Source organism: Vidua chalybeata, chromosome 20, assembly GCF_026979565.1.
Source record: "Vidua chalybeata isolate OUT-0048 chromosome 20, bVidCha1 merged haplotype, whole genome shotgun sequence".
In the NCBI taxonomy this organism is placed as follows: Eukaryota; Metazoa; Chordata; class Aves; order Passeriformes; family Viduidae; genus Vidua; species Vidua chalybeata.
The window spans coordinates 9,922,801-9,949,458 of NC_071549.1; the positions used below are offsets into that span (position 1 = coordinate 9,922,801).

General features: G+C 52.5%; 3 protein-coding genes across 5 annotated transcripts in view; 2 read left to right on the forward strand and 1 right to left on the reverse strand.

Moving 5' to 3' along the window:
- Positions 1–2,687: 2,687 nt before the first annotated feature.
- On the reverse strand, positions 2,688–3,766 carry LOC128798306 (collagen alpha-1(III) chain-like). The gene is made up of 3 exons (XM_053961651.1): positions 3,551–3,766; positions 2,915–3,369; positions 2,688–2,844 (listed from the first exon to the last, which is right to left on the reverse strand). Exons 1-3 carry the CDS (start codon positions 3,764–3,766, stop codon positions 2,688–2,690), a joined length of 828 nt encoding a protein of 275 aa, XP_053817626.1.
- LHX1 (LIM homeobox 1) lies at positions 3,741–11,433 on the forward strand. 3 transcript variants are annotated; one of them, XM_053961483.1, is made up of 5 exons: positions 3,741–4,812; positions 6,063–6,289; positions 6,593–6,870; positions 7,532–7,697; positions 8,063–9,951. In XM_053961483.1, exons 1-5 carry the CDS (start codon positions 4,643–4,645, stop codon positions 8,440–8,442), a joined length of 1,221 nt encoding a protein of 406 aa, XP_053817458.1. In that variant the 5' UTR covers positions 3,741–4,642; the 3' UTR covers positions 8,443–9,951. The 3 variants fall into 3 exon arrangements, 2 of the variants coding, with proteins under 2 accessions (XP_053817458.1, XP_053817457.1); XR_008434353.1 differs by lacking the exon at positions 3,741–4,812 and adding an exon at positions 10,457–11,433 and having other exon boundaries at positions 5,777–6,289; positions 8,063–8,981; XM_053961482.1 differs by lacking the exon at positions 3,741–4,812 and having other exon boundaries at positions 5,777–6,289.
- Positions 11,434–18,308: 6,875 nt separating this feature from the next.
- The window catches only part of AATF (apoptosis antagonizing transcription factor), a 39,423-nt gene continuing 31,073 nt past the window's right edge, over positions 18,309–26,658 (forward strand). The window contains exons 1-4 of the mRNA XM_053961472.1: positions 18,309–18,405; positions 19,750–19,938; positions 20,123–20,542; positions 21,126–21,263. Of these exons, the coding sequence (XP_053817447.1) occupies positions 18,321–18,405; positions 19,750–19,938; positions 20,123–20,542; positions 21,126–21,263 (832 nt within the window). The 5' untranslated portion in view covers positions 18,309–18,320. The remainder of the gene's footprint in view (positions 18,406–19,749; positions 19,939–20,122; positions 20,543–21,125; positions 21,264–26,658) is intronic.

Here is a 26,658-nt window from a genome sequence, read left to right on the forward strand (position 1 = left end):
GGCTCGGGGACACCCCCGGCCACCCCCGGGCCCTTCCCGGACACTCTCCCGTCAGTCAAAGGCAGAGCCCAACACCTCGGATTTGTAATTATTTATTAACCGTATTTCCCATAAACAATGCATGAGCTCGGAGTGTAAGCGACAACATTTAGCGACGTGGGCAGAAACCCGGGAGGGCTAATCACGGGGGTGGGGGGCAGGAAAATAAATAAAGAAAAGGAAAATAAATAGAAAAGGAATAAAAGAAAAGGGAAAGGCGAGCGGAGCCGGGGGGCGACGGTGTGGTGTTTACCCTCAGCATCGACCCGAGTGTGGCAGGATAAACTGGGACCTTCTAATACATAATTTAAAGATCTTTTTCTTCTTTCTTTTTTTTTTTTTTTTTTTCCCAAGCTCTTTTAAAACAAACCTGGGGATGGATCCTGTCCAGCCATGGGGTTTATTGCGCGGGGATGTTCTAAAGGCTTAATTACATCTTAACTTCAATATTTGGCTAGAGCATCAGCCGCATATATATTTAATCAGGCGGAGGCGCTCTTTCTGCGGGGGAAGGTGCTGGGGACGGGGGAGAGGTGGGACCCCCACCTTCTCTGCGGGCTGTCCCCCAAAAGCGCCGCCCGGAGTGGCGGGGGGAGCTCCGAGACGCCGCCGGGAGAGCCCCCCGGCCCCCGGGCCGCGCTGCACCGGCGTGAGGAGGGGTCGGAACGGGAGCTCGGGGCCGCCCCCGCCCCGTCGGGGAAGCCGCCGTTCACCGGCCCCGCCGCCGCTCCGAGCCCGGCAGCGTCCCCGAGCCCGCGCGCCGTCCTGGAGAAAGGTTTAAAAGGAGCGGGAAAAAGAAAATCAAATTTAAAATTAATGGGAAAAGAGGGAAAAACTTAGCGCTGTCGGGGATGGATGTGGTGGAAAGCGTCTGCCAGTGCGTGGGAGGGAAGTTTTGCCCGGGGGGGATGCGGGGATGCTCCACAAGGAACCGCGACCAGGGGGCTCGGGGGTTGTGCAGCACCGGCACCCCGTAAAGGAGAGAGAAATCCCATTACTGAGCGCAGCGGTGGCGAAAGGGGATGAGAAACAGGGTGATGTTTAACTAAAAGGATGGGAACGACACCCATAAAATGCAAATTTAAACTCGCCTGAAAGGGACTTGGGTTTTTTTCTTCGGTATTAGATTTAAAATTAATTTGAGTTTGGGTTTGTTTGGCTTTTTTTTTTTTCCCCTCTTTTATTTTCCCTCTCTTTTTATTTGGGTCTCTTTCAACAGTCACTATTTTACTTACACTCTCTATTTTTTTAAATTTTAATTTTTTTTCCCTCTTTAATTTTCTTCCTTTATTAAAAAAAAAAAATCCCTTTTTAAAACATCTGCTGATTTCTCTCTTTCCTTTTTTTCTTTCCTTTTCTACTCTCTTAATGTCCTTCCTTTCCAGCACTGGGGCCGGCCGGGGTTGCTCTGGAACATCCTGGCCGGCTCCCCGCGGGGTTCGGGTGGGCTCGGCCCCGCCCGGGGCTGGGGCCTCGACCCAGGAGCCCACCCGGGCCAATTGCAAAACAGAGCGAAAACCAAAAAATCCCCCCGTGCCCGGCAGCCAGCCCTGCGAGGGGGCGGCACACGGTGCTGCTCCCTCGGGGGGTTTCCCCCGCCGCTCGGGCTCCCGGGGATGCCGCGGGTTGATTTTCGGATCCTGCCGGAGACAAGCGCGGGCGATTTGGCCTCTCAAGCCAAATCTGGGTGGGGATCCCCGCTGGGGGGGGTGAGGCAGAGGGGGCACCCCGCTGTCCCCCCCGGTCTGTGCCGCCTCCCGACCCGAGTTGGGGCGGACAGAGCCCGCGGGAAGCGCAGCGGTGCGGGGGGACCCCGGAGCCCGCGGGGAGGGGCTGGGCACGGCCTGCGCCCCCCGGCAGCGGGGGGGAGAACCAGATGCTTTCGCTAACGCCTGGGAAAGGAGAAAAAAAAAAAAAAATAATCGCTGTGAAAAACTGGTGCTTGATGGACACGAGGTGCTCATCGCCTTCCCCTCATTCATCCCCACCGCCACATGGCAGCGGGGGCCGCGGGAGCGCTCCCCTGACGGCAGCCCGCAGCTGTCGCCTTCCCGGGCGGCGGAGCGGGGCCGCCCGCCCGCGCCGGCTCCGCATGAGAAGCGCCCATGTGCGGGGCACCGGGCGGGGCAGCCCCGGCTCCATTGATCCCCGCCAGCGGCCCCCGAGCGAACCGACAGCTGCGCGGGGGGAGCGCCCGGTGCGCGCCCCGACGGGGGCGAGGATGACAGCGCGGGCGCAGCCCGGGGCTTTTAAACACCCGCAGGAGCTCCGAGGCCGTGCCTCGGCCCCAGGACAGCCCTGGAACCGCCTCTCCCGGCCCGGGCAGGCTCTGCGTCCTCGCCGGTCCCGGCTGCGCCCCGCGCAGAGCGGGTTTGCTGCCTTCCTTTTTCTTTCTGTCTTCCAATTTATGCTTTCCCCGCTTTTTTATTTAAATTTTTTTTCTTTTTTTTTTTTTTTCCTCCCTCTCAAGGACGAGGGAAACAGACGTGAAAGAGAGCGAGGGCAGTAGGTACAGGCGGGGGATGCTTCGGGCTCCGGGGCGGGCCTCTGCCATCCCCGCGCACGGCCGCGGCTCTCGGTCGTGTGTGTAAGCCCGGGCACGCTGGGACCCTTCCATCCGCCCTTCCCCTCCCAGTTCCCGCCCGGGCTCAGCCCGCTGGGACGGGGAGAGGGGCGGGCTCCGGGGCCGGGAGGGGCCGGGGCCAGGCGGTGGCACCTCCCCGGAGCGGTGGCTCCCGACGGGCAGCAAAGCGCGAAGGAAAGAGAAACCTCGTCCCTCCGCACCGCCCCGGTACCGACCGGCCCCTGGAAGGTAAAAGCGGATTAATTTTTATTGACCAAAAAAAAAAAAAAAAGTAAAAAAAAAAGTAGGTACATGGCGGTGGCCGGTGCTCCTCGGGCCCGGACGTGCGCTGCGAGCGCCGGTAACGGAACCACGGCGAAGTTACCGGCGCCTCCGCTGTGCCCTCGGCTGTCGGGTGGCCCCGGGCCCGCCGCCCCCTCCCCACCGGGGCGGCCCCGCCGGAGCGTCCCGGGCCGCAGTGCCGGCCCCGCCGCACCGCTCCTCCCGGGAAAAGCGGCCCGCCTCGGGGTTCTCCTCGACTCCGCGCCCCGCGGAGACCCCGCGCCCTCGGGCCCCGCCGCTTGCCGTGGGGGAGCGCACGCCGAAGCGGGATCTCGTTTGTCGCCGGTCCCTAGCGAGGCGCTCCTCCGGCCGGCGGCGGCCAGCGGGTCGCTCGAACGGATCCGTGACCCCGCGGGGGTGCCAGACCCCACCGAGCGGCCGCGTCTCCTCGTGCGCACCGTGCCCACGTCCTTGCTCCCTCGCACCTACCGCTGCATCGCGCTCGGGGGGCCGGGCCGGGCCGGGCCGGCCGTCGGCGGGGCGATCGGTCGGTGTGTCTGTCGGTGTGTCTGTCGGTGTGTCTATCGGTGCGTCGGTCGGCCGCTCGGCGGGCCGGCGGGCGGAGGCGGCGGCGGCGCCCCGGCGGCTCTATAAAGGGGCGCGGACGCCCCGTCCGGCGGCGGCGCGGCGGGCGCGGGGGGGCGGCGGCGGCGGCGCGGATTGGCCGCGGCGGGCGGTGACGTGGGCGCGCGGTGCATAAGGCTGCGGCGGCGGCGGCGCCGGGATCATGCAGAGCCCCTGCGCGGCCGGACGGCGGGGCCGCCCCTCTGCCCCGCGCCCTCCGCCCGGCCCGGGCCCTGCGCTCCGCCACCGCCGGGCCATGCCACGCCGGGGACACGGGCGGCCGCCGCGGGTAGCGATGCGCGGGGGTAGGTAGGACGGACGGACTGACGGACGGACTGACGGACAGAGCCGGGCGCGACGGTGCCGCCGAGACGTCGAGGGAGAGTGAACGAGAAGAGAGAGAGAGAACGAGAGCGAGCGGCGGAGCGAGGAGCGGCGGAGCGTGTCCCCGTCCCCGCGTGTCCCCATCCCCGCGTCAGGACGCGCAGGGCGATGTCGCCGCGGCAGCAGCCACAGCCCGTCTGACCGCCACCGCCTCTCCATGTCCCGGCTCGTTATTTATTATTATTATTATTATTGTTGTTGTTGTTGTTGTTATATTTTTTCCTCCTTTGATTTCTCATTGGGAAAAGCACTTTGACTCCTGACTGCTCTACCTCAGACCTTAGAAAAACTCATCACGCTCGCTTTTTGGCGGTTTTGTTTTTAATTTTTTTAATTTTTATTTTTCTGAGCGCCGATCTTTATAGCCGTTATTGTTTTATTGTTACTATTATTATTACTATTATTATTATTATTATTATCCGTGTGGTTGGTAGCGGCCGGGATCCTGCGGCTGTGTCGAAGCGCTGGGCAGTGGGGGATTCTCCTGTGTACCCCTCCTAGGACACTCGAAAGAAGATTTTTCTTCTTCCTCCCTTTTTTTTATCCTTCTTCACTTCTCCAAGGCTTTTAAAAGATACATACACAAAAAAACAAGAAAAAAAAGAAAGAAAGAAAAAAAATCAAAACAAAACACAAACCAAACCTTCGCCGGTGTTGTCGTCTTTCTAAAAAAAAAAAAAAAAGAATTGTTTTTATTTTTTTTCCTTGATACCTGGGAAACCGCTGCCCCCTCAGAACTAACCAAAGACAATGGTTCACTGTGCAGGCTGCAAAAGGCCGATCTTGGACCGGTTTTTGTTGAATGTACTGGACAGGGCTTGGCATGTGAAGTGTGTTCAGTGCTGTGAATGTAAATGCAATTTGACAGAGAAATGCTTTTCGCGAGAAGGCAAGCTTTACTGCAAAAACGACTTCTTTCGGTGAGTACCGGCCTCCGCCTGCCCCCGCCGCTCCTCTCCATTCGTTTCTCACCTCCATTTTTTCCCTTTATTTTTGTTGTTTCCCCCGTTGTCAGCGGGGCCCACAAGCGCCTCTTCCCTCCCCGTGACACGCGAACATCTCAAACCGCGGCCGTTTCTCCCGCTGCTCTCGGGGGAGGGGGGTCGGGCCCGTTGCTGCCGCCGCTCTCCGCGTCCCCCGGCCGAGCTCGAGTTGCCCAAAGTTCCCTCCAAACTATCGACCGGCGGGGCGGGCCGGGCCCGGGCCGGGGGAGCACGGGCACCGTCCCGGGCCCGGTGCAGCGCAGCGGCGGTGACCCCGCCGGGGCTCTCCGCGGCCGTGAGCCCGGCGATGTTCCCGGTGCCGCCCGGCGGGGAAGGCACGGTGCGGGCGCTCCGCGGGCCCAGCGCATCCCGGGCACCGGAGCTAGGCCGGCCCGAGGGCAGCGACCCTTCGCCGGTGGATGGATGGAGAGGGCAGCGGTGACCGACGCTCGCTCGCCGCCGCTCGCCCCGTGCGTCCCGGCCCGCTGCGGCGCCGGCATCAATCCCGGGCTCGGAGCGGCCGCCGGTCCCGCCGGTCCCGCCGCCGCACACCGGCGATAAGGGCAAGGACCGACTCGGGGCCGGGGAGGCCGCGGAGCCCCCGCCGTACACCGGCACAACGCCCGGCCTGGCCCGGCCCGGCGGAGCGCGGCCCCGAGCCCCGCCACCGCTTCTCCCTGGGCACGGGGACGGGCACTGCTCCGAGCTCCACCGCCTCTCCCCGGGAACGGGCCCGGCACTGCTCCGGTCCCGCTTCCCAGAGCTCTGCGGGGCTGAGCGGGGCGCGGGAGGCCTCCGGCCCCGGAGCGGGTCCGGCCCCGCCGTCCCCCGGCTCCCCGCGCCGGCCTTGCCCGCACCGGCGGCTCCTCCAGCCGGAGCGCGACCGAGGCCGGTACCGACATGCACAAGGTGTAGAATTTCTGCGAGCTGCTTGTCAGAGCGTCCTTAATGCGGGTGTCGGGGCGCGGGGACACGCGGGCAGCGCAGCCCCGGCGTTCCCGAGCTATGGCCAGGCCGGGTTTGATTTTTATTTTTAAAAGCTATAATATGGGGAAGAGAGAGCGCTCTGCAAGGATGCTGTATTTGATTGAATCCCGTTTTCCGTGGCCGAGCAGGGTGCGTGGAGGCCGCGCTCGGGGCCCGCGCTCGGCGGGCGCTGCTGACCGCTGCCCGGCCTCTCCCCGCAGGTGTTTCGGGACCAAGTGCGCGGGCTGTGCCCAGGGCATCTCCCCCAGCGACCTGGTCCGCAGGGCGCGGAGCAAAGTGTTCCACTTGAACTGTTTTACGTGTATGATGTGTAACAAGCAACTCTCCACCGGCGAGGAGCTCTACATCATAGACGAGAACAAGTTTGTCTGCAAAGAAGATTACCTAAATAACAGCAATACTGCCAAAGAAAACAGCCTGCATTCAGGTGAGGGAGCGCGGCCGGGGCGATGAGGGCGGGGATGCGCTCAGCACCGGCTGCTCCTTGGGATGAGACGCTCCTCTCCTTCCTCCTTCTTCTCTTCTTTCTCCTGTCTTCTCCATTCTGCTCCCCCTCCTTTCTCTCCTCTCCCTTCTCCTTCACTATCCCTTTCTTTTCCTCTCCTTCCTCTCTCTTTTTTTTTTTTTTTTTCTTTTTTCCTTTTTCGTCTCCTTTCTTTCTCCTCTCCCCCGGTCCCTCGCGGTCGGTATTTCCCCCCGGCTGAGCATGACCTGGGTTTGTCCTCCCCAGCCACCACCGGCAGTGACCCCAGCCTGTCCCCCGACTCTCAAGACCCCTCCCAGGACGACGCCAAGGACTCGGAAAGCGCCAACGTGTCCGACAAGGAGACGGGGAGCAACGAAAACGACGACCAGAACCTGGGGGCCAAGCGGCGGGGACCCCGCACCACCATCAAAGCCAAACAGCTAGAGACTCTGAAAGCCGCCTTCGCGGCCACCCCAAAACCCACCCGGCACATCAGGGAGCAGCTGGCACAGGAGACCGGCCTCAACATGCGGGTCATCCAGGTACCGCCGCCTCCGGGCACCAGGCACGGCTCCGGGGGATGCGGGGGCGAGGAGGGGCCGGAGCCCGGCACCCTCCGCACTGCGGGGCCCGGGGAAGCTCCGCCAGCCTTTGAAATCGTTATTACCGAGGCGTCCCGGCAGCTTCCCCGGTGCTTCCCGCTTCCCCAGCCCCGGCCGGTCAGCGGGGACAGAGCCGCGGGTTTATTCGCAAAAGTCCTAAAGAAGCTGCAAACAGTATCGAAATTAATAACGAGAAACGTGAGGGGTTAATGGGTAAATAAGAATGACAACGCGCTGGAATTATTAAAAGGTTTATAAACCCGCAGCGCTGGGGTAATGGGGGGTTAAAGGACCATTAAAGACGAGGTTAGATTGGAGAGGCTCAATGTGAGGGTAATTAGCAGTAATCTTGTCAGGGTAATAAGAATTAACTCAATCATTCTTGACCTGCAGTCGGTGGGGAGCGGGGCCGCCGTCACGCGTGGGTTCGGCCGCGCCTGGAGCGCGGCTCGGTGCGCACCGGGCACGAGAGACCGGCAAAGGGGAAAAGCGCGGCCCCGGGATGGGGATGGAAGGGAAGGGGGGAGCTCGGCCCCTCTCGGGCTCCCGGGAGCGGGACCCACGGCTCCCGTGACCGGCGCCTGTCCCGCCGCCCTGCCAGGTGTGGTTCCAGAACCGGCGCTCCAAGGAGCGGCGGATGAAGCAGCTGAGCGCGCTGGGCGCACGGCGACACGCGTTCTTCCGCAGCCCGCGCAGGATGCGGCCGCTCGTGGACCGGCTGGAGCCCGGCGAGCTCATCCCCAACGGGCCCTTCTCCTTCTACGGAGGTGGGTACCGCTCCCCCGCGCTGCCTCCCTCCGTCCCCGGGGTCGTTCCTCCCGGTTCCCCGCCGCCCATCGCGGGACTCCCCGCACCGGGGGGGCGGCCGCGCTGCCGGCGGGATCCCGGCGTTCTCCCGTTGTTCCCCCGGCGTTTTCGGGAGCGCCGCTTTGTGTCGGTGTCCCCGCTGCTCTGCGGGAAGGGGGTCCCGGGGCTGCCGGAGCCCGGCCGGCCTGGTCACACGTCTCCCCTCGGGTTTGTGGGTGACACCCCGAGTCCCCCCAGCCGCGCCGCCCTGGGAGCGCGCCCGTGCCGTCCCCGCTCGGGTACCTGCCCGCCCGTTACCTTCCCTCTGTCTCTCTTTGTCCGCCAGATTATCAGAGCGAGTATTACGGCCCTGGAAGCAATTACGATTTCTTCCCGCAAGGACCGCCTTCGTCTCAAGCGCAGACCCCCGTGGATCTCCCGTTCGTGCCCTCCTCGGGGCCGTCAGGGACCCCGCTGGGGGCCATGGACCACCCCCTGCCCGGACATCACCCCTCGAGTGAGGCTCAGCGCTTCACTGACATCATGTCGCACCCGCCGGGAGACTCGCCCAGCCCCGAACCCAACCTGCCCGGCTCCTTGCACTCCATGTCCGCAGAAGTTTTTGGCCCCAGCCCCCCATTTTCGTCGATATCCGTCAACGGTGGTGCTAACTACGGCAATCACTTGTCCCACCCTCCAGAGATGAACGAAGCAGCTGTGTGGTAGCTTTAAACAAACTGGGTCTAAGTAAGTGATGATCATCTAGTCTGCTTATTGTTATGGTGTACAGAAATGAATTCATATAACATCTCTCCCGCCCTAAGACAATTTTACCTTGGGAACGAACTGAATCCAATCGCTCCAAGGCAAGCTTTGCTCTAGACCAGGACAATCTCCATGTTATGGTTGTATCAAACAAGCAAGGGGACTTTTTTTTGTACCATTGACAAAGAAACTGGGGAAGCTGTACAGTAAAAGTGCTGCCATTCCGTAGGATGGCGTAAGTTTGATTACCCTGTTGGATGTCATCCTAAGAGCCACAATCCTTAGAAACTTCTCGTTTAAAAAAAAAAAAAAATTAAAAAATAATTGAATGAAGGAGAGGTCAAAGAAAAGGGGAAAAAAAGCTTCAAGAACTCTCTATAGCGTTCCTGGTTAAGGATGGTTCTGGCATTATGAATCTGTTTGTTCATTTTTGTCTCTCAGAAAGTTGGACAACAAGAAACTCTTTTTAGCTTCAGCCATTTCAGCCTGCTGACGATCAGGTGGGACAACTTTTCCTTTTTCCTTTCTTTTTTTTTTTTTCTTTTCTGTTTTGTTTCGGTTGTTTTGGTTTGGTTCTTTTTTTTTTTTTTTTTTTTTTTTTCCAAAAATAGCAAATACTAAATGTTAAGCCCTCAGCACCAACTCTTCTACCTTCACAAAGCTACACGTACAAAACCTCCTCATCATAGCAAAGGTCACCACCCAGACCTCTAACGAAAATGACTTGAAAAAAACAAACAAACAAACAAAAAGTATTCTACCTTCACAGAGAGAGAAAAGCTAAACAAAAAGACTCTATTGAACTAAAAACAGTCAACTGTTTACGTCTAATGTTAAATTCAGGAGCTCAATGTTTTACTAATAAATCCTGTTTTAGGAAAACCTCTTGTTCAAAAGCAAAAGATTTTGAGCAGCCAACCAAAATAGTTCATTTTCTTTTCTGTAGATGTTCTAACAGATTGCAGGGCTTGTGGTTCACTGTGCTAGTTTGTAAAAGGTGTTGTTTACAGAAGGCAAAGAAAAAAAAAAACCCACAAAACCCAGACAGTTGCCAAATAAAGTAAATATATAGCACAAATACTGTAAGGTGCTTTGCACCAGCAACCCGAGAAGGTGTTTAAAAAGTGTTACAAGCTTAAAAAGAAAAAAAAAAAAAAAGACAAACAGACATCTTTGCTAATTTTTAGTCCTGTTGAACATTCATGGAATTGTTAATATGACTTATATAGACCCACACAGGTTTTATTTTTGTGTCTTTAAAATAAAAGTCCAAAATATTTAAATTTTATGGTCAAATATGCAGTCAACAGCTGCTACTTTTTTCTTTATATATTAAATTTCTCATATGTCTTTTATTGTTCTAATGAACCTAAGCTTGTGTGACCTCCAGTGCATATTAGACCATTCACTGTATGAAAGAAAACATGTTGGATAAAATTTGTGCGTTTTTAATAAAATTAGAAAATCTGATGTTTAGATAACTTGTGTTTCATTTGATGTTTTAAGCAATTTTTGGAAATTGATTCTCTTGAGTGAAATAGCCCTGAGAAGGAATGATCCACTCAGCTGCTAATCCTGGGCAGCTCTTTGCCTCTGGTGGAAGTCTAAGCCCTGGTGTCGATGCAGACAGCGGCCAGAGGCAGCTCCAGCCTTTCTTGCCATCTCCAGATTCAGTTGTTGAAGTCCAAATAACCTGTTCCACTGCATTTTAAATTTTAAAATTCAGAAGTAATCAAATTATTCAATATCTTCAGTTATTCGTGCTCTATGCTAAGAGAGAACATTCAAAATGCTGATTTTATGCATAAACAAAAAGGTGTTGTAAATGTAAAATGCTTGCAAAGATACGGTTTGCAATTGATCCAGTTTTAGTTAATTCTCCAAAGGTAATTTTTTTTTTTTTTCTCCTAATTGGATGGTTTGGACAAAGCATAACCTCAATGTCCTGAAAGTAATTTTAATCCTTTTTTCTTAGAGCTGAGGCAGTGCTTGGCAGCGTTTGGTCATTCTGAAGTTCTCTAAAGGGCAGTGGGGAGAATATTTTGCTTTGCCCTCGTACAGCCTCAATCTCTTGGAGAAAAATGAAACAAAAAAAAACCAAATCCTGGAGTCTTGCGAAATGCCAGATTTTACGTTTTAAATTATCACCCGTGGCAGAATCATGAATATTCAGTTCTTCAAAAGCAAAAGTCCCGCTGACTCCGAGAGGAGCTGGAGCTGTGTTAGGGACAAAGAGTCAGGTTCGGTTCTGCAGTCTCTGGTTTGAACGTTCCACCTGCTGGGTTAATGGAGAGGCACGAGCTGGGATTGCATCTCCTCCTTCCTCTCGACTCACCGGGGCTTGGGCTGGCTTCTCTTTCATTTGATGTAGGCACAGAATTTTATGCTACACCCCAGACTTCCCCATTCCCAGGGATTCCATTATTTCTCTCTTTGGACTGGGGGGGGGTGGGAAAAGAACCAACTCCAAATGCTTTTGAGTTGTATAGTTTGTAATTTTCAACGGTGGTTTTTGATTTTGTTCACTACCTACTTTCTATGCCCAGCAGAGGGGCCACCTAGATGAAGCAATAGTTCACTTTAAACACAAAATGTCTTATATAATAACAATATAAAGATAAAAAACTATCTGCAAGGGATCTGTTAGTGTTTCTTAAAAAAATAATTCATGCTTTATTAAATACAGGGGAGACTTCTTAAACTCCTGGACTCCGTGTCTAACTCATTTGTTTGTCTTTTGTGCTATTGCCATGTATTGTTGCTCTGGTTTGCATTTATACAAGTGGAGGAATGGGTGATTTATTTATTTCAAATTTACACTTATCTGGGAAAGAGAAATGCTGATATTTGTGCTGCTGGGCTGGGCTGCTGCTTTATTGTTGAATCAATGATTTTAAATGAGGACTTCGCCAAATAGGTTTGTTTTGTAGGAAATTTTGAGCTTTCTTTCTTTCTTTCTTTCTTTCTTTCTTTCTTTCTTTCTTTCTTTCTTTCTTTCTTTCTTTCTTTCTTTCTTTCTTTCTTTCTTTCTTTCTTTCTTTCTTTCTTTCTTTCTTTCTTTCTTTCTTTCCTTCTTTCTTTCTTTCCTTCTTTCTTTCTTTCCTTCTTTCTTTCTTTCCTTCTTTCTTTCCTTCTTTCCTTCTTTCTTTCCTTCTTTCTTTCCTTCTCTCTCTCTCTCAGTCCTTGTACAGTTTATTCTGTGTTCATTTAGGCAGCGACACTGCTCGGTTTAGGTCAGTTTAGGTTGTAAAAAGGAGAGTTTGTCTTTTTGTGACGCTCCCATCGCTTCCTTGGGGCTTTGCTGGGTTTGGGGGAGCCCAGGAGCCGTTCCCGTGGCCGAGGCTGAGCCCCAGCCCGTGGAGATTGGAATTCTGCGCTCCTCAGAGCGAGCTCGGTGCGTCTGGAGCCCCTAATCCAGCAACAATTGCACAGTCAAAACTCCTTTTGAAAGCATTGTCACGTTGGGTCCTTGTAAGTCCTTGTTTACAAGAGCGTTTCCATTGACTCCGGCGGCGTTCCCTGGATGGGTGGAGGGAGGGATGGGTGGAGGGATGGGTGTGTGGATGGATGCAGGGCTGTGGGAGAAGGGCCTGGAGCGATCCTGGGATCCTGCACTGCCTCTGCCATGCACTGCCCGGCTCTGTGTCCGTGCAAGGCCTCCCCACGAGCCCTTTGGGAATTAACTGCTCTCTTTTGGTCTCTCCTGCTGCCGTGAGGTGACCTCGGGGCCGTGTCCCAGCTGAGGGCAGCCGGTGACGCTGCCCCTGCCCCGCCTGGCCGCTCACCCGCCCTGGCACGGCCGGGGATGCTCGGCCGTGGCAGGGCCAGGCTGAAGATCTGTGCACAGCCACTGTCAGACCTGCTCCAGGCCCCGGGAGAAGGGTTCCAGGCACGTGCTGTGAGTACTGCCCCTGTGGGGCTGCTCTGAGGCAGGGGAGTTTTGCACGTCGATCAAAGTCTGTAAAATGCCGTGAGTTTCCTGCTTTTGGCCCAGATGTCCCACGCTGTCCCCACCGAGGCTCCTCTCTGCCCACCCCCTCCCTCCCCAGGCCCTGCTGGGATCTGTTTGCCTGGGGATGGGAAGGGATTTGGGAGGATGTGTATCCCAGGAGTAAGGATGTACTTAAATGATGATTTGTAGTCAAATGTTCTGTAATATTTTGATGTCTGTACACAGGTGCTGAGCGATGGGTACAGGATACAAATTGATAAATAAATATAATTTTAAAATATCAGTGATTAACATACTTTTGCCATCCTGGGAAGTGGCAGATATTGCAGTGTCCTCTCAGGAATGGTTCCTTTTGCTGTAGTCTGGATTTTTATCTTGAATAACTGTGTTGTCTTTAAGCTTTGCATGTTCTTACAATATGAAGTTGAAGCATTTGCAATCCCTCTTTCTGTTCCTACCCCTAACAGAAAAATTCACATCTACTAAGTTTAAACAACTGATACAAATCCTTCCTATGCTGGTGAGCTGGGAACAAGGAATTGTGATGCTGGAGCAGGTTTTGGGAGGTCCTTCCTTTGTCTCTGCCCTGGCACTGGAGTGCTCAGCATTCCTCATGCCAACAAAACACCCATGAAGCTATAAATGAAATTTGTGGGTCCATTAAAATATATTTTGATTATAAACCTGGGATTTGTTTATTTGTTGATAGTACTCGTGGTGGTTTAGCTACAGAGCATGGGATTGTGCTTGGAAAGTAGAGTTTGATGCGAGAGTGGTTCACTCATTAATGCAGAATTGAAATGCAGGAGTTGGAGAGGAAATGTGGCCTTGTGGTGAGGTGGCCTCCAAATTCCTAATTCCATGTCCCTGGGGTTGCTGGAACCGTGGCTGTGGGGTGTTCTTGGGCTGTTCCCAAGCACACGGGATCACAGCTGGTGTTTTTGTTGGCATCTCGTGGTTTTGTTGTGGGAGCATCCCTTGGTGACTCTGCTGGGACACGGGTGTGACTGGGCTCTCTTACAGCTTCTGCTCCAGGATGTCACCAAATCAGGGACAGCTCTGCCTCGGCGCCATTTGGGCACTGCTCACAGTTTGGAAAATCTAAGAATTAGGGGCAATTTTGCTGCTTGGTTTTACTCCAAGCTCCCTTGCTGAGGAATCTGACCCTGCTCAGGCTGCTGGGATCCCACGTGCTTTGGGAGGAAATCCTCGGCCCAGCTCTGCAGGGCAGGGCTGCGCCTGTCCCAGGGTCCCTGGGCAGGGTGAGAATTGTGGCACAGCACAGAACCTGGGCTGGAAAATCTCCCCTGGCTGCCTCAGAGCCGGAGGGAGAGGAATTCCCAGGGGCTGTGGGGATTTCTGGGAGTGAAGCCCATGGGAGAGGCTGCCCCACACACTTCCCTGGTGCCTGTCTGTGTGCTGGCATGGCTGTGCACAGGAGAGCACACGTGTGGTTTGCTTGAAGATCAGGCATTTTGCTCCTTCTAAACCCAGTTTCTGTCTAGTTTTTAAATTGCCTTTGGGTGGCCTTTAAAATTCTTATCTGCTGTAAGGATCTTTGGGCTGTGCATCTCTTCAAACACACTCTGTTCCTTCTATTTTTCAATGTAGGAACCATTAAGGGTTGATAAAATCTTTAAAGCAATTGTGTTTTTTGAATGAGGGATGGGTTAGGAATAGCAGAAGTACTCAAGTAAATAAAAGCACAGAAGAAAAATACTAATAAATATTTATGAGGAGAGTTTTTTTTATGTACATAATCTAAATTTTATGTAATTTGTTTTAGTGGAAGGGGTTTGCTTGTGTTCTTTTCTGCTTCTCCCCAGTACTTTTCACTTCTTTTTTCTCTCCTTTTCATGGATAAATTGTGTTACTGGTTTAAAAAGAAAATTTTAACTGAACTAGCATGACTGAAATGAAAAAGGTCAGTTTGGAAAAGGACATTTGCTCGCCCAAGCGTTGGCAAGATCAGCCCCAGCTCGTGGCTATTTTTGGCCAGCACGAGGCCCTCTGTATATGGGTCAAATTTTGCTGTTGATGAAGTAAGTCAATTAAATTCAGCAGAGGCGTCTCCGGGGCGGGTAATTCCCGTGGATCCGCTGGGAATGCCGCTGGAATGGGTTCCTGCAGCCCCTGTGGGTCCCTCGCTGGCACTGCCTGAGGGGCTCCACGTTTCCACCCCGGCCCGTTCCCGTGTTCTGGTGAAGGAATGGCTCTAAAAGATGCATTCATACTAACAACCTGTAATTATACAGACACGGGAGGATGGCACAGCCCTTCCCTGCCAAAGCTTCCATCTCATCTGACAATTTCCCAAAAGCTGACGAGCTCCACGGCCACGGCAGCGAGAGATGCTGAGTGGGAGAAATTGGAAGCTGTTTTTACAGCCCAGCCTGTTCCACGTTCCCGTGTTTATCTGCTCTGTGTTTAGGCTGTTATTCCCATTCTAGCAAACAGGCATGTGAATAAAAAAGTAAAATTAAGAGGGAAAATGCCAAAGAAATGATGTCAGTGATGTTGATGTAGTTTCTAAACAGGCCAAGGGTTTCTCTGAACCGACTGTGAGGCATAAAAAGCCTTTCATGAGCCTCTCAAATGAAAATGTATCGATACAGTTTTTGTACAAATATTCCCCTGCTCTATCTGAGTCCCAGGCACGGCAGCATGGTTGGAGGGCATGTGAACCAGAAATTAAAACCCAACCCTGGAGTCTGATTTAATTACCCTGCTAAGTGAAAGGCAGAGGAGAGAGAATAAACAGCGGCAAAGGCGACTCTGTGGGTGAAATATTTTAACAATCCCCGACTTTCACAGGCTGCAGTTGCTGTTTGATGTGGCTTTGTATTGACTGCATCTCCTCCTGAAAAATTGTGAATTAACAGGTCCTGTGGCTGTGGGAGTGAGGTTGGGGTGACCCAGTGGTGAGGGGTCCCCCACACCTGAGCACACTTTTTGTTCCGCACGGGTGTGAGTGATGGATGTGGCACAGAAGAGGAACAGGCGAGCTCTGCCAGGACCCCTGAGTTTACAGCTGGATTTGAATGCATTGCTGGCTTTGGGATTTATATGGAGCAATTGTCCCATTAGTCTCAGTGGGTGAAATCCTGATCTCAGTGGCCTGAGTATCAAAACGCTGTGACTTCAAGAAGCTCATTTTTTACTCCAAAGGACTAATGCAACTCACTTGTATTTTTTATTAATTCTACTGGGTCTGTTTTATTTAACCATCACTAAAAGCCTCTCTCTCTTCATTAACAGGGCAATTCATTATTTGTGCGGGTAGAGAACATCCCTTTTTCACTCTAAGAGTGCAGAGGTTTGAAAATGCAATTATGCAGGGGAGCCTTGGCACTAGTTCTTTGGTTGTGTGAGTGGTTAGTTACTCAGAAGTAACTGCACAGGTAAGCACTTGTTCCTGCTACTTAATTTTCCACGGATTTATTTCTCCAGGCTCCTCCCTTTGTTTATGGTGGCATCTGGGAACAAAATACCGACAAACTCCAAGGGGAAAAAAAAAAAAGGAAAACCTAGAAGCAAAGCTAGGGAAGATACACTGTGCATGTCTCCTGGTTTATAAGTTTCCTGTTTTTTCAAACCGCGTCTTTGTAAATAAATAAATAAACAAATAAAAACCAGTGTTTAATTTCTCATTGCTGGAGCAGGGGTAATCCCCCACCATCGATTATGCAGAGCATCAGAACCATCCATCCTGCCGTGATAAAATAAATACAAACTACAAAACGGAGTTGAATTTTATGCTGTTGAGCATTTTGAAGCTTGGGCAGGGGGTGGGGGGAGGTTTGCTGTGAAAATGTGCGTTTTCAGCAAACATCGGGTTTTCTATAAATCGAGCTTTATTTTTTTGTCATCAAGGTACCCAGAGTCAGCCGGGCTCGCGGGGAGGGTCCCAGCGGGGCTGGAAGGGGAGGGCGATGTTCGGGTTTTTCCAGCCGGCTCCCTCTCGGTGCCTGCCAGGTTTCCCCGGTGGAGGCGATGGGAATTCCTGATATTCCTCTGCCCTCTGTAGGAGAAGCGCCCGCATGAGCCGTGCGGCGGGATGGATCCGGCTGCATCCCGGCTCCCAGCACGAGCCACCTCCCGCTCGTCTTTATGGCATTTAAAGGCACCTCGGGGGCAGGGGGGACAAGAAGGATGAGGATCAGCGTGCTCAGGTTCACAGGGACCTTCGAAATCACAACGCTGGATGTGGAAAGCCCAAATCTGCAGCTCATTGTGGGGTCTGAAGATCAGAGCTTCACCTGCAGCTTGGATTGGAGAGGCTGAGTGGGGCCCCTGCTCCCTTGGAACAAAATCCGTGCCAGCCTCGATTGGCGTTCCCCAATTCCAGGCAATTCCTTGGGTTTTGGGGCCGCCTTAGGAGCGCAGAAAGGGGCCGGGAGAGGCTGGCAGAGGGCAAAGCCAGAGAACCTGTCCCTGCTAAGGCTCTCTGCAGGTCACGTCTGCATCGCCTGGCCGCTGCTCCTCGGCCAGAGCCTGACCCCAGGAGCCAAAATTCCCGAATTCCCCGTGGCTGGTGGAACTCAGGTGTAACTCAGGTGTAACTCGGGTGTAACTCGGGTGTAAGGATCTATCTACCTGAGAACCCAGCTCTGAGACCTCACCGCTGTGAGAGGGACTCCAGCAGAGGCCACAGAATATTTAACACAGGACGGGAAAAGCATTAATTCAGTGCTGCCCAGCTGGGGAGGCAGAGAAAGTCTGACGTTGATTTAAAGCAATAGTTGTCATATTGTGCATTATTAATGGCACTTGGCTGCCGTGCTGCCGGTGTCCGGTACCGTGAGCCCCAGTTCCCACAGCCCTGCTGCCCACAAGTGCGCCGAGTGCGCCGCTAATGACCGGGGCTCCCGCTGGATCCCGGCGTGACCCCGGGTTCATTCCCGGTGTGACCCCGGGTTCATTCCCGGTTCGATCCCGGCGTGACCCCGGGTTCATTCCTGGTTGGATCCCCGGTTCATTCCCGGTTGGATCCCGGTGTGACCCCAGGTTCATTCCTGGTTGGATCCCGGTGTGACCCCGGGTTCATTCCCGGTGTGACCCTGGGTTCATTCCCGGTGTGACCCTGGGTTCATTCCCGGTGTGACCCCGGGTTCATTCCCGGTTGGATCCCAGGTTCATTCCCGGATGGATCCCGGTTGGATCCCCGGTTAATTTCTGCACGGATTCCTGTTGGATTCCGTGTTTATTCCCGGTTGGATCCCCGTGTGACCCCGGGTTCATTCCCGGTTGGATCCCCGGTTCATTCCCGGTTCGATCCCGGTGTGACCCCGGGTTCATTCCCGTATGGATTCCGGTTGGATCCCGGGTTCATTCCCGGTTGGATCCCGGGTTTATTCCCATATGGATTCCTGTTGGATTCCGGGTTTATTCCCAGTTGGATCCCGGTGTGACCCCGGGTTCATTCCCGGTGTGACCCCGGGTTCATTCCCAGTTGGATCCCCGGTTCATTCCCGGATGGATTCCCGGTTGGATTCTGGGTTTATTCCCGGATGGATTCCCGGTTGGATCCCGGGTTTATTCCCGTATGGATTCCTGTGGGATTCCGGGTTCATTCCCGGTTGGATCCCCGGTTTATTCCCGGATGGATTCCTGTGTGATTCCGGGTTCATTCCCGGTTGGATCCCGGGTTTATTCCCGTATGGATTCCTGTGGGATTCCGGGTTCATTCCCGGTTGGATCCCCGGTTCATTCCCGGATGGATTCCCGTTGGATTCCGGGTTTATTCCCGGATAGACTCCTGTTGGATCCCCGGTTCATTCCCGGTTGGATCCCGGCGGGACCGGGCGCCCCTCCCGCCCCGCCCCGTCCCCTCACGCAGGCCCCGCCCCCGGCCCCGCCCCCGGCCCCGCCGCGCGCTTCCCCCAAGATGGCGGCGCCCTTGGCCCTGCAGCTGCAGGAGCTGCTGGACCCCCGGCCCGGCCCGCGGGACCCCGAGGATGATGCGGAGGAAGGTGCGGGAGCACCGGGGAAGGGGGGGGGGGGTTGGCACTGCGGCCGGCGGGGGCGGGAGGGGCCGGCGAGGGCGGCCCGGGCGCTGCCGGAGCGGCCGCACGTGGCGCCGCGGCGGCGGGGAGGGTCGGGCTCCCGCCGTGCCCCCGGCCCGCGGCGATCGCAGGGATCGGGGCTGTGTCGGGGCTCGGCGTTACCTCCGCGATGGAGTTCATCGAGCCACCTGTGGGATCGGGGATGTGTCTCTCAGAGGCTGGGGGCCACCCCCGGGGTCGGGCCCGTGTTAGGCCTAGCCTGGTTCTTTTCTGCAGTCTGTGTGAGAGCAACACTGTCTTGTAAGAAACGCCTCAATCACTCCTGAGGAAGTCACCGTGGTCAGCAGAGACGTTTTCCTATTTTAGTAACCATAATTTTGTTCCAGACTTCGCAGAATCCCAGCCTGGTTTGGGTTTGGGGCCTCAGAGCCCATCCCGTGCCAGCCCTGCCGTGGCAGGGACCCCTTCCACTGTCCCAGGCTGCTCCAAACCCATCCAGCCTGGCCTGGGACACTGCCAGGGGCAGCCACAGCTGCTCTGGGGAGAACTTCATCGTGTGGCAGTGCCAAGACTGAGGACTCCAGGAGATGGCTGCAAGGATCTGCCCCTCCTGCCCAGCATTTTGCCATCCTCTGCTGCCTGGAGTGACTGCACTTAGAGCAGATTTTGTTGCTTTGGTTATGAGCAGGAGATGTTTTCGCCCCCCTCAGCCTCTAACAAACCCTCCAAGCAGGCATTAACATTTCCAAAGGCACATTAAGAGCACTCAGCGCTCATTGCCCACAGAGCCAAGCCTGCAATTTGGCACTGGGTGCCTTGCACAGGAATGAAAGTGGGGAGGGAGGATGGTGGGATGTGTTCTCTGGGCTGGGCTGCTCTGCTCTGTGTCCTGGAGAAGATGGGGATGAAGGAGGGCAAAAACCACAGTGCAATGTATGTATTTATGTGGCTTTTCTATATAGCAAGAGGCCAGAGTGCATCTCTGACTTGGAGCTTTCCTCTTTTAGTCTGCAGGCATGAAGTGAGTGAAGGCATTGCAGCTTTGCAGAGTCCTCCACCTGAAGGTCTCAGAGACCCTCCTGCATCCTTGGGAGGGCTTGGATGGGCTTGGTTCATGTTCTGCTTGCATGCAGGAGCCTTTCCTCCTTGCAGGAAACTATTTGTGTGCCTTTCCTGCACTTTTCAAAGTTCCCATTCCCCTGTGCAGTGCACGGTTGTTACAGAGCATGAGGAGCTTCCCAGGGCTCCTTCCAGACTGGAATTCAGCTCAGTTACAGACACCCCTTCCCTTTTTTTTCCCCCCCTCCACAGCTACAGTTGCTAAAGTGATTGACAGATTTGAGGATGAAGCCACGGATGACATTTTGCCTGTTGGTAATATCAGGAAAAGAGCCTCAGCCTCTCTCCTGGAAGCTGATAAGAGGTACAGTGGAAAAGCCACATCTCGGAAAGCTCTGCAGGAAGAGCTCTGGGGAGATGCTCTGTCTGAAGAAGGATCTGGTAAGAAATCTCATTTTTTCCCCCCTTTTTTGCTGGCAGACCATGATGTCAGCTCGTGACTGAGCCTGGCAAAGCTCAGGGCCAGGAACAGCTACAGTTAAGCTGGACATCAAACAGCCCAAAGCTGAGCTGCTGCTGGTGAATTTCTCTGCTAAGCAAATAACTTTTTTCTCTCATTTATTAGCTGAAGAAGCACTAGATGACTGGTACAGTGGCAGTGAAGGCTCAGAAGAGGAGGACAGTGTTGGCACTAAGGGCAGGGAGAAGCCCAGCAGTGCTGGCAGTGAGCAGGAGGATGACCTGGAGGATGATGAAGAGGCCAAGGCACCAAAGTTCAGCTCCCAGAATATCACAGACTTTGAGAAGTTTACAGAGGGGATGGACGATGCAGGGAGCAGTGAAGGGGAGGATGAAAATGAGGATGAGGATGATGCTGACATGGAAGAAGGAAATGAGGAGGAGGAGGAGGAGGAATTTGGGAGTGAAAACCACGATGATGGAAAAGAAACCAAAGACAGCGAAGATGATGGGGGAGTGCTGACCTTCTCCAGAAGACAGGAGTCTGAAGAAGTGGAGAAGGGCAAAGCTGTGAGGAACCAGCTAGGTTTGTGCATGTTTGCTGTGTGTCTGCTGGCAGTGTAAAACCAGCCTGAGCCCCTCAGCATGGTGAGGTGCTGCCAGCACCCTGCTTGTGCATGCTGCAGCAGCCCCGTGTGTGTGCAGATGTTGTGCCAGATGTTCTGGTGTCACTGCTGCTGTAACAGCTCCTGATGTGAAGTGTATTTACCCATTAGCTTAACTGAACCAGTGCTGAATATCCTCATGGGACCACTGGGTTTGGGAACTTCCTGCGCTGGTCCTGCTGGGATCACTTTGCTTCTTTCCAAAGTGTAACCCCCACAATGCCATTGCTTCCTGTCTGAGCTGTTAAAGGATCAAACCTCTGTTTGCAGGCTGTCTTGTGAACCAGTAAAGCCAAGGGGTGGTTTGGGCTGGGGGGTCACAGAGTTGCAGTTGGGATTTGCTTCGTCCAGAGCCAACTCGTGGCACCCATTTTGTGCTGGCCAAGGCTGCCCTGAGCAGGAGGAATGCAGCCCAGAGGGGAGGGCCTGAGCTGTCAGGTCCTTCACCAGGAGCAAGTGCTTTGTCTTGCTAACTGATTCTTTTGTTTCCTTTTTGTTGTGAAGCCCTGTGGGACCAGCTGATGGAAGGGAGGATCAAGATGCAGAAGGTGCTCATGACAGCCAACAGGCTGCCCCAGCCAGACACCTACCCCAGGTTCAGGAAGGAGGGGGGACAGGACTTTGACAACGCTGTGGAGAACTGTAAGAGCCTTTTCATCTTTCTCCTTTGCTCAGACTCTTATAAACATTTGCTTCTTGCTGTCCAGTGCAGAGCTGGGGTGCTTTGTCCAGAGACACCTTGTACCAGTTTTGTGCTGGGCCAGTGAAGGCAAAGGTTTTCCCAAAGCAGCAGCAGTGCAGCCCAAAGGAGGGGCTGTGCAGATGAATTCCAGCATGGTGCTGCTTCATCTGTTCATTCCTGAGATCACTGCTAATCACACTGATCTGATGACATCTGTAGTAGATTCTCCAGTATGAAATCATAACATGCAGGCTGCAGTGGGTGAGTGCAAAGTGCTGGGCTTCAGTGTGGTGTGGGTCTGTTTAGCTTTTATATTTGGACACCTTTTCTCTGGCCTTGAGGTGAATGCACAGGGAGAGAGATGTCTGGGTCATCAGACATGAGCCTGCACCTTGGCCCTGCAGCAAGTTTTGATCTTCTGTCTTAGGGCAGGGCAGTCAGCTTACCTGCAGTTACAGGTGAGCTGCTTTCTGCTTCAAAGTTGGCTCTGCTGCTTGAAATGAAGTGATTAAAGACAAAAAGGCAAACTCCCACCAATGCTGTGCTGACCTTTCAGTGGAACACACGTTATTAATGTCCTTAATGAGATGCATTACGACCTGCCCCAGCTCCATGTTTCATTACAGGTCTGGATGCAAGATCATTACAGACCTTTAACAGAAACAATGGTTGACATTTTGGTATTTCCCACAAGCAAAATACACCCAAGAGCATGGAGTGCAATGTCCCCAGTGCTGCAGAGGCTGATCCCTCAGTTGTGCAGAGCTCTGAGGGAAACTCCACTGCTAAGAAGTGCTGAATGATCCCCTCCTGACCCTCTCCTCATCATCTGGGCAGGGAGCTGTGGGAGTTCACTCTGTTCCTCATAGCTTGGGTTTGTGTTCCGTGGGTCATCTGTGAGGACAGAGCACAGAGCTGGAGTGACATGGGCAATGTTAGCAGAGGAAATCTCAGGCTGACAGGTGGGAAATGCTGAATTTAGGAACGTTCTACCACTGCTGCTGCACTTGTACGTGGTGAGCTTCAGCCTTGGACAGGATTGGGGCTCATCATGGCACGGGCACTGGTTTGGCCTGGATGATGCTCTCCTTTCAGGGCAGCCTCAGCACTTCTGCCCAAACCCACAAAATAAATCTGGCACCTTTTCATCATCCTCACGGAACAGGAGGGAATGATTTGGTGTTCCAGCTGCACAAAAGACTGGGTGCCAAAACCCCAGACTCTGGGTGAACCCTGCAGGATGCTGAAGTCAGGAGGCTCCCAGTGCTCTCAGAGCTCCTGGACAAGAGTGTTTCCAGTCATTTTCCCCAAATCTTTCCATTTCTCATGAAATTTCTGCTCTGTGCTCAGAGGAAGATTGAATTTTTTGAATTGGAAAACTGTCCTTTCTGTATTTTCCTCTTGAGTATCTCCTACTCAGGACAGCCCTGTTGTGGTGCTGGAATTCCCTAAGGGCTGGAGTGTAATTGTCTTAAAGAGTAGACAGCAATTCTCCATCCATTTGCAGTTTTGCAGCCAAACCTGGGTGAAAATGGCAAGGTCATGCTCATTTTCCAGATTTTGAGACTGGAGGTTACAAAACTTAAAATGTTTAATTTATTATTTTTGTAATCTTTTATGATTTTTTTTTTTTAATGTTACAACATGCTTTGGACAACCTTAGATTCCTGAGATCTCAGGTTCTGGTAGATGATTTACTGCAAAATTGCTTATAAATTGAAGTAGAAAATGTTTTGCAGACCTGGCAGCTTTCAGGCTTCACACCCATTTGTCACCCAGCATTTCCCTTTGTGTATAGAACAAGAATTAATTAGGCTGCACTGCAGGAAAAGTTTATGGCCATAATTTATATAGGATGAATTTCTGTTTAAAGAGACAGCATTGCTTTGTTTGTGCTGTCTTACTTTTTATTTCCCTCTTTTTTTTTTTTTAATCTTTAATTATATTCCAGATTTTTTTTTTTCTGCCACCCTTTTTACATACAAATGGGAGACCAAAGTGTGGTCATGGAGCTCATGTTTATTCCTGTTTTGCACACCCGAGTCTGGATGGTTTTTAGTGCTGAGATCAGAGTGGCTGAGCTCTGAAAGCAGCACAAATGTCCAGTGTTTAATGTCCTGCACACACAAACCCTCCCAGCTCACAGTTCCAAGGTGCTGCTCCTCCAGGACAGATTTGTATTCCCCTGCACTGCACCCTCCAGTCTGGTCCAGGCCTTGAGATGTTGCCTCTGTTTGGGGTCTTGCACGTTCAATTAATGTTTTTCATAATCAATGCGAGTCAGAATTTGCAATCTGCTCCTGATTTGCACATTAAAGAGACCCATTAATTAAAAATTCCAATCCCTGGCATGTTCCCGCAGGATCCCTGCATTATTTACATAGAAAAGGAGTGCAAGGTGCAGGTTTCTGTGCTGTGGCTGTGCACAGATTGCAGGCCTGCCACTCATATTTCGCTCTGCTGGGAGGCTGGAAGGGGATCTCCTGAAATTGTCTCCAAAAATCCCCTCAAGGGCAAGGAAGAGCCAAACTAGAGGTGGAATAAACATTGGTGGAGCCACATCCAGTGTCAGGAATTAAACAGTTCCAGTGTTTGGGGCTTGGGTTAAATCCTGATAGAGTGACAAAAAAAAAACAAAACAAAACACACAAATAATTGAGGGACAAGGAGGTAACAAGGAATTAAATCTCTTCATCCTCAAAGGCCCTGAGCTTCTCAGTGCAGGCCTGTAGCTTTTCCTTTCTAATTCTGGTTAAAAATACTAAACTGGGAGCACTTCAGTGACTAATACTGCATGCTTTTCAAAAAGAGCTGGGAATTGCAGCTTTTAAATAGCAGATTGTGTTATTTTCAGTTTATAGTTGGTGAGATGAGTTAAGAAAGTACAGAAACCCAGGTGAGGGAGTTTTTTTTTGCCAGAAACTGATGGCAATTGCAGGACTTTAAAGGGACAAGTGGCTGTGCTTTCCTTTTGCAGGAGTTCAGGAGGTCCCTGAAATGCAAACTGCTCACTGCGTTTGTGTGGGGTTTTGGGGTATTTTTGGCTTTGTCTCCCTCTGTCAGTGGATTGAGAGAGAATACTAGAATCCCACATTTCTATTCCTCAGCATAAGCTGCAGATAATTTCAAGAAATGGAGGAAGTAGTGGGCTTGGTAAAGGTAGATATGCAGGGTGTGTGGGGATGGATTCGCTCAGTGGAGGAACCAACAGCAAATATTAACTTATTTACACTTTGGAGAACTGTGGTGAAGTTCCACCAAGGTTTGTGATTAATAATAAAATAAATCAGAATAAAGTGAATCAGAAAAAACAAAACAAACAAACAAAAAAAACCCCACCACAGGGCTTTGTTGCCTTCTGGGAAATGAAGTTGTTGGATTTTTGTTCCTCAACATTAGAGTGACCCAGAAATGTTTCTGGGGTGGAAACAGGTGGGAATTTGTGGTGAGTGTGCTGGGAGAGAACTGTGCTCCCATCAGGAATAATTCCTGAGCTGGGCCCTGGCACAGCAGGTTGGGTACCTGTCCCATGACAGATTCTGTGCCTTGGGACTAAACAGCACTTTTAGACCTCCCTGAGTGCTTCACCCTGAGTATCTTGATTTTCTTCTGGGTTGGTTCTGCAATATTTTGACATTTGAGAGAGAGGGAAAGATTCTGTTTAGTCTCAGTTAGTGTAGGAGTATGTTCTCAGTGTCTTTTTAATGAGGATTTTGGTTGGGCTCTCTTAGTCCCAGTCTTTAAAATAATATTTTTACATCCTCCACAACATCTAGGTAAGTCATGTTGAAGACACTTGGTTAAGCAGGGACTAATTCTGGATAAAATCCAGTCTGCTGTAGGTGCCAGAGGACCTGTTCCACTTCCTGGGAGAGAGGATGTGCTGGCAAGGCTTCCCCTCTCCCCTCACCTGGACACAGCTGGGTGGGAACAGCTCTGTGATGAAATGGGATTTACTGCCACAGGCTTGGAATTTCTAAGGGAAGCCTGCAGGACTCAGCAGCCCAGAACTCCCTGGTAATTCTGTTCTCACCTCTGTTCCTGGTGGCTTTTTCCACACCTCCATCTGGAGATGTTAATGCATTAATACAGAGCAGGGTGAGTGGCACAGGGAGGGGGAGGAACTGAGGCACAGGCAGATTACACAGTTTCCAGAGGCATGGAGCAGTTACAGGATTAATTGGTGCTAGGCAAGATCATGGACTTAAATATATTCTCGCTTTGAAGATTTTACTGGGAGCCTGCACAAATGTGTGACAGCAGAACTGGGTTTCAAGCCTGAGTGTAAATTATTGTGATCAGATCTAGCCCACTTAAAACTGGTAGCTCATTTTAATTGAATTGTGTTAGTCTGGACACTTTATGAATACAAAAAGCGCCGGCCCTGTCAGTTCCTGCAGGACTGGATGTGATTGAAATGGGTGTGGATGCAGGTGTCCCCAAATGTCACCTCTCCTCTCTGACCTCATGGAGAATCTGTTCAGCTCTTTTTGGGACTGAGCCAAAGCCTGTTGACATCATTGGAGACTCTTTTCTCTCAGCTGAAAGAAATGAAGGAATCAGATCCTTTTTTTCTACATTTTCTGGAATATGCCACGGAGAGTTTTTGGAGAGGAGTGGGCTCAGGATGAACAGCTCCTGGGCCATTCTGAGTGTGCTGCCTGTGCCAGTGAGTGGGAGGGAAGAGCCATGGAGGGAGAGGCTGCAGACAAGGCCAGGGCTCGGCTTTGGAGCTCTGGAGTTGCTGTGTGAGTGTTAAGTTGGGTCATGAAGCCCTTGGTGTTTTGGGCATGTGCAGAATTCGGGCTGTGAGCGGTACCAGGAAGGTATTTTGTGGTGTGTCAAAACATTCCTGTGTTTTGTTCAGGAATTCTGTGTGGGAGGTAGTGGAGAAATGCAGGACATTTATTTAACATGCAGGTTTGGGCTGTTTTCAGAGAAAAAAACTCTTGCCCTCCCTCACAGAGTGCCAAGGCTTTTGGCTTGTGGTATTCAGTATTTTTGAGCAGAATTGTTGTCTCCTTCTCATGGAATGGGTGTGGTAAAATGATTTATAGGTGATCTCCACAGCCATGTGTGTTGTTCATTGGTGATGTCTGAGGTTTATTTAAAATCTGCCTTAAATTTTGGTGCAGGAAATGCTGGGACAGTGCCTGGTTGGTGACCTGATCGAGCTGAACACTAGCCCGTGGGATTACACCACACTCAGACAGCTTTGCCTACACCTGAGTTTCTCAAGATTAATAGCTAATTAAACTGAACTTAGCTAAATATTTGTGCATGTTAGTCTGTGTACTGCACAAACAAGATGCAGGGAAACAAAGGCTTTAAAAGTGTCCAGACAAGTGTGTGCAA

Excerpts from the sequence above, each read along its gene's own strand:
- LOC128798306 (XM_053961651.1), bottom strand. The coding sequence starts at position 3,766 with ATGGCCCGGCGGTGGCGGAGCGCAGGGCCCGGGCCGGGCGGAGGGCGC. Across the intron at positions 3,370-3,550 it reads GCGCCGCCGCCGGACGGGGC|GTGCGAGGGAGCAAGGACGT; the intron begins GTCCGCGCCCCT and ends ATGCAGCGGTAG. Across the intron at positions 2,845-2,914 it reads GGAGCACCGGCCACCGCCAT|GGGCCGGTCGGTACCGGGGC; the intron begins GTACCTACTTTT and ends TTTACCTTCCAG.
- LHX1 (XM_053961482.1), top strand. The coding sequence starts at position 5,824 with ATGCGGGTGTCGGGGCGCGGGGACACGCGGGCAGCGCAGCCCCGGCGT. Across the intron at positions 6,871-7,531 it reads TCAACATGCGGGTCATCCAG|GTGTGGTTCCAGAACCGGCG; the intron begins GTACCGCCGCCT and ends CCGCCCTGCCAG. Across the intron at positions 7,698-8,062 it reads GCCCTTCTCCTTCTACGGAG|ATTATCAGAGCGAGTATTAC; the intron begins GTGGGTACCGCT and ends TTTGTCCGCCAG.